This window comes from Benincasa hispida, chromosome 3, assembly GCF_009727055.1.
Source record: "Benincasa hispida cultivar B227 chromosome 3, ASM972705v1, whole genome shotgun sequence".
Lineage (NCBI taxonomy): Eukaryota > Viridiplantae > Streptophyta > Magnoliopsida > Cucurbitales > Cucurbitaceae > Benincasa > Benincasa hispida.
The window spans coordinates 15,404,415-15,413,340 of NC_052351.1; the positions used below are offsets into that span (position 1 = coordinate 15,404,415).

At 33.1% G+C, this 8,926-nt stretch overlaps 2 protein-coding genes across 2 annotated transcripts; one reads left to right on the plus strand and one right to left on the minus strand.

Moving 5' to 3' along the window:
- Nucleotides 1-1,810: 1,810 nt before the first annotated feature.
- LOC120072693 (L-ascorbate peroxidase 3) lies at nucleotides 1,811-5,710 on the plus strand. Its single transcript, XM_039025143.1, has 9 exons — nucleotides 1,811-2,105; nucleotides 2,955-3,079; nucleotides 3,271-3,320; nucleotides 3,863-3,928; nucleotides 4,016-4,064; nucleotides 4,646-4,728; nucleotides 4,831-4,910; nucleotides 5,020-5,131; nucleotides 5,354-5,710. The coding sequence occupies exons 1-9, from the start codon at nucleotides 1,993-1,995 to the stop codon at nucleotides 5,555-5,557; spliced, it is 882 nt and encodes a 293-aa protein (XP_038881071.1). The 5' UTR covers nucleotides 1,811-1,992; the 3' UTR covers nucleotides 5,558-5,710.
- A 571-nt stretch (nucleotides 5,711-6,281) lies between these two features.
- Nucleotides 6,282-8,315, minus strand: LOC120072974 (protein POLLENLESS 3-LIKE 2). Its single transcript, XM_039025519.1, has 4 exons — nucleotides 8,080-8,315; nucleotides 7,773-7,985; nucleotides 7,532-7,687; nucleotides 6,282-7,445 (listed from the first exon to the last, which is right to left on the minus strand). The coding sequence occupies exons 1-4, from the start codon at nucleotides 8,248-8,250 to the stop codon at nucleotides 6,486-6,488; spliced, it is 1,500 nt and encodes a 499-aa protein (XP_038881447.1). The 5' UTR covers nucleotides 8,251-8,315; the 3' UTR covers nucleotides 6,282-6,485.
- Nucleotides 8,316-8,926: the final 611 nt, after the last annotated feature.

An 8,926-nucleotide genomic window follows, 5' to 3' on the forward strand; every position in this document is an offset into this window, starting at 1 on the left:
GGCCCAAATTAAACTCATATTTGGGCGTAACTGGACCAACGCCTAAATTATAACGTCAAGGGTGAACTTAATTTTACTCAATCCAACGCTTGTGACGAAAACACAGAATTTATCTTCAACTTCAATTTGGGACACATGTCAACTCTTAATTGGTCACAAATTTGATGATTTCGGAATTTCATCATTAATTTAGTAAATGATGTGGTGATCCGTGATTGGTCTGAAATTTCTCCTCCAACACCGTGTTCCCATCGTGCTCCTCATTTTCACAACAAAGTTTACATTTGTTTACCACATATCTAAAATCTAAGGTCTATTTTATAAGGCTTCTTTTGATAACTGTTTGATTTTTTTTTTTTAAATAATTTCTTTTAGCTTAATTTTAGAAAACTAAAAATAAAAAATAAAAATCAAATGTTTACTAAAAGAGTCTAAATAAAATGAAGATTTTAATCATTTTTTCAAGACTTACTATACATATAGCCTAAATAAATAAATCTGATTATACAATTGTCTAAAGTTTCTTATTCTTTTTTACATGAATAACTTAATGCATATTTATTTTACATAAAAGTCTAACCCAATTTGCTCTTCTTACCATTCATTTTTTTAAAATATAATAATATTAATACCAAAAGGTGCATGTAAATGAAATTTATTGTTGTTATGAACTTCCTAGAATATTATTCTTTTCGAAACCTAGTAAGAAAAGTTTATAAAAAAAAATGAAATTGCTTATTTCATAGTGAAAACAAGAATCGACAAAAAGCTTCGAAGGAGAAAAAAAGATATGTTTGATATATACAACACAATGTAATCGATCTATATTGAGTTGTCTATAAGTAAATTATTGTAGATGTTTGATAAGTGTGAAACAATTTATACGATATATCGTCTTATATATCGAATAATATATGTGATGTATATTTACATTTTTCAATATATTTGTAAACACATAAAAAATAAATAAATAAATAACCATGGTATGTGCCATGTATATTTACATTTTTCACTAAATATGTAATTGAGATCTCAACGAATAGGTGATCGATTTTTAACCTAATTATAAAAGAAAATAATGAGAAAAATTAGAATATAATTAGTATATTTTAATTTAATATTTGTTTGTTTGTTAATTCATATTAATTAGCGACGAATTAGTAAATAAATCAAATCTTATAAAATAAAGGAAACATTCACTTCAAAGATAATGTATTAAAAAGAATATCAACAAAAATTAATAATATAATAAGAATAAAGTCAAAATTTGAAGATGGTGTTAATAAGGAAAGAGTACGAAGGTTAAGGTAATTAATATTATTTCAAAAAAATAAATTTTTAAATATTCAATAAACAATCCGAATTTTTTTTAATATTTATAACGATATGAAATTAATAAGTGGGAGAATGTATCATAAGATTAAAAATGTTCCAAAAATTACTGAGCATATTTATGAAATATTAGTTATGTAATAAGACTAATAATTTTTTTTACTTAAAAATATGTTTCCGACGAGACGCGGACCTCAGTCGACCCGTATTGTCTCACACTCCCCTGCCGACGACCGGTTCCGGTTTATTAATTCTCTGCTTCTGTAAGCGGAGAAATGGCGATGTACGGACACACAAAGTATCTAATCCAACGCGCTCCAACTCACACCCCAATTCCATGCAATTGAAAACATCTCCTCATTTCACGTCTTTACGCACGTTGTATTCACGCGCCACAATAGAGCGTGGCTCTGAGTAATCACAAAAAATCCAATTTCTCTATTTAAAATATACATTTCTCTGCCTCCGCCGCGAAGCAAAGAACCCAATGCTTTCCTTGGCCCTCTCGTACACAGAGAATCGCACCAAAAACTCCCTTTCTCCTTCTTCATTTCTTCTCAATTTAAACCCAAAATCTGAACTCCGACGAATAATGCCATCAATTTTTGTTCAATTTGTTGGCAAAGAAAGTGAAATTTCTGCATTCTTATCAAGATATCAATGGCGCCTCCCAAAGTCGATGCTGCGTACCTCAAGGAAATCGAGAAGGCCCGTCGAGACCTTCGTGCTCTAATCTTCAAGGAGAAATGCGCTCCTATTATGCTTCGTTTAGCGTAAGTTCTTGTTGTGAGTTCTATATTTGTAGTCATTCCGAAATTTGCAGGGGAGTGTAATAATAGAAATTATTTGGCATTTTGTTTTTCTTTTACTGCACAGTTGATTGGGTTTTGTAGTTGATGACTTATCCTCTTTTGTCGAGTTCAGAATCACTATGAAATGTCCATTTAATCATCCAACAATATTTTTGAGTTCAAAATGCTTTTGATTCTTGAGCTTTTTATGTGAGTAACTATTTAGTTTATTCACCTCAACTTTAGTGGTAAAGATTTAGATTTTTGTAATCTTAAGTTTGTAACACTTTTTAACTTTAATAATTAACCATCTAAATCTTGTGCTTTTCAATTTGACATGATTTAGTACTTGACATGCAAAATATTATTAGATTTGATAAAATATTTTACACATGTAGATTGATAAATTGATAAAGGATCAGTTTTGTTTATAAACTATAAAAACTAAATCGTTAGATAATAAAAAAATGACACTTAATTTTGATAAGGTATACATATGATCTAAATTGTTACAAATTTGAAATTATAGTGACTAAATTGTTAAATGCAAAAGTTTAAGAAGTAAATATTATTACAAAATTTGAAAGTATAGGGATGAAATACTTGCAAATTAAAGTTAAGAGACTAAACTATCACTTGTTAAAAGTTTGGGAACAAAAGTGTTTTAACCTAAATTTAATATTTGATTTAATGCGAATTTTCCACTATCATTAAAATTAGTTTTGGATGAATAAAAGTATGCCTTCAGTGATATCATTAAAATCACTCTCAAACATATACTTATATTCATTGCTAGAACTCATTTGTTGAAGAGGGATTTTTGTTGGGTAGGTGGCATGATGCTGGTACTTACGATGCTAAAACGAAAACCGGAGGTCCAGATGGCTCCATCAGGTTCATGGATGAATTGAACCATACTGCAAACAAGGGACTGAAAATCGCAGTTGATTTCTGTGGTGAGCTTTTTTCACCTCTCTTTATTGTAAGTCTATATATAGAGTTGAGTTATTGTCCTTCAAATATTAGTTTCAATGTAATGACAAAATTAATTAATCTCTGTCCCAACTGATTTGATTGTCTGGGGATTTGATTTTATTTGCTTTGGCAGACATTTTTACTCATTCTTCCTTGTGTTGTCACTAAACAGAAACTGTGAAGGCCAGACATCCAAAAATCACATATGCAGATCTGTACCAGGTGGTTTCCTTTCATTGAAGTCGTCCTTTTTGGACTATTTCTATCCTCCAGTTCTCCGTGACATTCATCGACATAATTTTCTTTTTCTAATTGATGCTATTCTGCTGTGTGTTGGAACTTATATGTTTTGGAAATGGGTGGCAGTTTCTTCTTTTCAAATCACCATCGAACCCAAAAGCTTAAAGCTAACGGTTACTTTGACACTCCTCATTTGTTGGCTTGACTTGAAAATATTTAGAAGACCCAACAAATAGAAATCAACATTAATTAGGAAACAAGTGATATTACATGGGTTTGAATACAAAACTTCCCACTCTAATACCATGTTGAATCACCACTGAACTCAAAAGCTTAAGTTGATGGGTTATAGTAAATTTAATTATATCAAATACTTCAACACTTGTTCACCTGTTGTTGCTGCTCGTCGCTCCAAACAATTAGGAAATAAGAATTTTTCGAAATTAAAAGAACATAATGATGTAAAGTTCCAGGCTTTCAGCTGCCAAGATTTGGCTCATTCTCCTCTAATTGTAAGTTTTCAGCTTGCTGGAGTTGTTGCTGTGGAGATCACTGGCGGGCCAACCATTGACTTTGTCCCCGGAAGAAAGGTATCTGATGCACAAAAAATTTGATTGACGTTGACAATTGAGATTGCCGTTGAATAACTTCATTCTTCTTTTATATCAATGGATTAGGACTCGGATGTAGTTCCAGAAGAAGGCCGCCTTCCAGATGGCCACCAAGGTGACTTTTTGCTAAGGCATATATAGATATATTTAAGATATAAATAACTTCGTTGGTAATCTAATGATGGTTCAAATTAATTATTCAACTTTTAAAATATCTAGTTGAGTTTTTAAATATAAAATATAACAATGAATGTTTATCTTAGTTCCTCAACTTTGTAAAACAACTATTTTGGGCCTAGCAAAATTTTCCATCTAATATTCACTCATCCAACCTCTGTGGCTTTTAATAATCGCTCACTTCAGCAGATTCAGCATATCAAAGTTACCTTATCTATGAACAAATGTTTTTTTTTTCTCCCTATAATTAAATTAGTCATTTTGAAAAAATTAATGACAGAAATGAGATATAAACCTTTAATAATGGTAAGTGTTTCCTCAAAATAATAATAATCATAATAATAATAATAATGGTAAGTGTTCAAACTTCACGTGTGTTGGATCTTGTGCTAATTTTTAAGTCCACAAATGAAAAGGCCACAGGTTTAAGCTTTAAGCTTTTGGAGTGTCTAGAACTTTTTGTTCAAAGTTATAGCAGAAACCATGATTGAGTGATCATTACATGAAACTTCACTGCAGGTGCTTCCCATTTAAGAGATGTCTTTTACAGGATGGGACTAACTGACAAGGATATTGTGGCATTATCTGGAGGACACACATTGGTACTTTCTCTTGTTCCTTTCAACTATGAAGAAATTGGATCTTCACCCTTGGCTTTATATTTCCCTTTTCATTAATCATAGTTCTGGTTGCTAATTCTTCAGGGAAGAGCTCACAAGGATAGATCAGATTTTGAAGGCCCATGGACAAAGGACCCTCTGAAGTTTGATAACTCCTATTTCGTGTGAGAATAAGAAAATATATATATATATATATATATCCTCACTTCATGCATTCAATTCCCCCTTGTTTGTAGATAAAACAAGTTCTCATGCAAATGTAATTTTGATCAGGGAATTGCTGAAAAATGACTCTCGATCTAAGGAGAAACTATTGAAGCTTCCTACAGACAAGGCTTTGGTCGAGGATCCTCGGTTTTTCCAATATGTGAAGGCATATGCAAATGTGAGCTTCAACTGCTGTGCTTTTATCATGTTTGAGAGTGATTTTTAGAGTGATTTTATCAGGTTAAAAAAAGAAACTCACATTTAAAAGTGTAAAACCAAACATTAAATTGATTTTAAATCATTACATACACATTTTCAACCAAAGTGATTTTAATAATTTTAATTTCACTATAGAACTCATCTTTTAACTCGAAGGATTTTATGTATTTCTTTCCAATAGGATGAAGTCAAGTTTTTCGAGGATTATGCAGCATCTCACAAGAAACTGTCTGAGCTTGGCTTCACTACACCTTCCACGGTTCTCAAGAGCAGAGCCTCCTCATGGGCAAATAAAATTACTGTAGCTGCAATCGTAGCAGTTGTGGCGATACTGAGTTACAAAAGAGCAATGTCGCCTGAGGGCTTTCTTCCAAACCTCTTCTGATTATTCTAAAGAAAGATATTCTTACAACTATATATATATATGCATATATGTATGTTCATGGATAATTCAATGTTCCCATTTGTACATTTGTCTCTCGTTTTAAAATGGTCTGGGAATGAAAAAGAGAGCTTTAAAAGCTTTTTCCAGTTCTTATATAAGTGGCAACAATTGGCAAGAGGAAAAAAAAAATATGCATCCTACACGTTTGTTTTTTTTTTTTTACAATTTTTTAAAAATATTTGCCAAATGGCAACCCTAGGTAGCATTTCAGTTTTTTTTTTTCTAAAAAAATAAAAAATGAAATAGACTGTTTAGAATGTTCATGGATTACGATATCCATGTCGAGTTTGATTCTTACACTTCTTGGATAAATTCTCTCGTTTGTGCGCCGTAAAAGAACTAGCAGATGGATGCCCAAATAATTAAAAAAAACGATGAACAAACTAACTATATAGCATATTTTGTGCTATTTCATTAATAAAGATTTTATAAATTAAGCTCACCTGTTTTTTCTATCTATAGTTTTCCTTTATACTTTACTTCTTTAAAGAGGTGAAAAAGTGTAGTTAATAAAATTGCAAAATTGTGAGGCAACCGAACACAATTTTCAAAAACAGGAAAGGAAAACATGTCATCCCCTCCATCACAATCAGTGTTCAAGTGCAAAGAGCCTGGAAATTCTTAATACTGACAGGACAAAAAATAAAATACACAGAAGGTCAAGCAAACTAGAACAAATTTTATTAATACCATCATCATATGCCCCATATATCACAGGCATAAATAGAGAACAACAAATAAGCTTATGAAGAGTGGTTACCAAAGTAAGCAAGGGAGAACAAGTTCATCTCCTCTGCCCTAATTACTAAAAAATTAGGAATAATTCAATTAGAAAGGTAAAAAAATACTTATTGTTAAATTAGAATAGTTAGGCTCTGGGACTCAAGGAAAGTGTAATGTCTTCAAAAACCTTGAGCCTCTTCTCAATTTTCCTCTGAATTACGCCGCCGCCCCCACCGCCACCGCCAGCATTGCTTGTTGTTTTCTTCACTGCTTCATCATCTGTTGATCCCAGAACAGCAGCAAGAATAGCCTCTTCAAAGTCATTGTCATCAGGCAAAATTTCTGCCCATTTGTCTGTCTCCTCAGAGGCAGGAGATGGCTTCCTTGTCTTAGTTTCTGGCCTTCCTAATTCAACTAAAAATGGCCTTTTTGTTTCCACCAAATCATTCACTCTCATTGAGTTGGCTGCATTTCCAGACCTTGTTCTCTTCAAGCCTTCAGGAAATTGGTTTCCTAAGGGGCCTTTAGTAATGGGTTCATTAACAAATTTTGATGAAAAAAATGGTTGTGCAGCAACATTCAATGAGTTCCCTAAAGGAACTTGAACTTGTTTGATAAACTTTTGTTGTTGAGGAGGAGGAACCATTTGGTTTGCTAACAAGTTCATATCAATATTCTCATCACCAAAATCATCTTGAATTGTCCTAACAGGATTTGTGACAGGCAATGTTGGTAAGGTTGTTGTGTGATCCTTGCAAGGCTGAGGTTGCCAAATCGAAGAAGAACCGAGAAAGGCATCGAACAACCGTCTTTGTTCGAGCCTGTCGCCTCCCCTATTCATCATTTCCGACTCAAGATCTTTGAGCATTTGTTGTGCCCTTTCATAAGCTTTGAGGTGAGAATCTGTGCCTCTTGGCCCATCTACAACTGCTGGTTTAACTCTTCTTAGATTTTCTTTAGCCTCTGAAATTCTCCCTTGTTTCATCAAACAGATTCCAAGGTTACACATTTTGTTATTATCTGGTGCAATTGTAAGTGCTTTTCTATAGGCATCTTCTGCTTCAACATAGTTGTTTTGCTGCATCAGCGCCCATCCCAAATTCCCCTAAAGATCAAATCAAACACTTCAAAATCTAAGTTCAAAGTTCTCAGAGACCCAATTGTTAATTTTACAAGATGCCATTGTCTTACCAGTAATCTAGTTGCTTCTTGCTCAACAGAAACTTGGAACTTCTTCCCTTGAGATCGAGCGGTTTTAGTCCGCTTACCGTTAAACGCTAAACCTTGTTGAATCAAGAACAGTTTATGCTTCAAAAGAGCTATCTGGTCGTCTAATCTTCCACATCTCTGTGATTTCAAATTTGAAGTTATCAGTTTCGGTTATAATTTAGAACAAATCCAGTAAAGAAAAGAAAGAACAAATTTTACAGACCTTGTATAAATCGAGAAGAATATTATCCAGAGACTCCTGAGCCTGATCAGAACATCGATTTCGCAACGATTTGATCGCTTCAATCGCTTCTTCGGCTCGATTCTGTTGTTTCATCACAATGGCCATATCTTTCAAGGCACTATCAACTCTATCCCCTGCATTAATCGCAGCCCAAAAGAGAGGAATCGCCTTATCCGGATCCTTCGCAACTAACTGAGCACAAGGAACAAGAAATCAATTTTCGAAATTCGAAAACATTGAACTGAAATTGAGAAGGAAACAAATTGAGAAACCCTAGAAATCTTGCCTGAACATTTTTTGCCCTAACGTACGGAGTATCACCAACTGGAACCTTGTGAGTGACATGGTAGGGATCGGGACGGAGCCTGGAGACGGCGGCGAGAGGCTTGGCCGGAGAAGAAGGGGCGGATTTGGAAGGCCTGAAGCCCGGAGGAGCGTTCCACATGTCCTGTAGCATTGTGAAATTGAGAATGGAAGAAGAAGAAGAAGAAAAATGAATGAAAATGTGGAACGAAGGGGCTTTCGCAGAGTGAGAGATGTAGGGGAAATGGAAGGGGGGATAATATGAGGGGATTTTTGAATTTGTGACCGTTGGGAGAGTTTACCGTTCCACACAACTAGCCGTTGCAGGTTCCACGTTCGAAACTGGTACATTGTATAATTATATTATTATTATATTTTATTATAATTATTGGTGAAAAAATAAAAAATAAAACAATCTAATGTTTTTTTGCTGTTCTACAAAAGGGGGAATATCGCTGACCTCAAAGAAGAATTCTTGAACCGGAGATTTCAATTATTTTATTTATTTATTTCGGTTTCTTTTAAGGGCTATTTGGTTTTAGATTTTATAGATATTTGGAAATAAAAAATACGTAAAAATAGGATGTGTGGAAATAAATTGTTAGATAATCGAAGATAACTATGTTTAATTGTGTATAATAATGAGAATATAATGTCTGTGACTGTATTATACTTTTTAATGCAATTATAAAATATAAAATTAATCAAAATTAATTTTGATAATTAATTTTTGTTTGTTAATTTATTTTTATTACATTGAGCTATTAATCAATTTTAAGTTATTAAACTTTAATTAAATTTATCCACTCATCCTCCCGTTTAATATATTT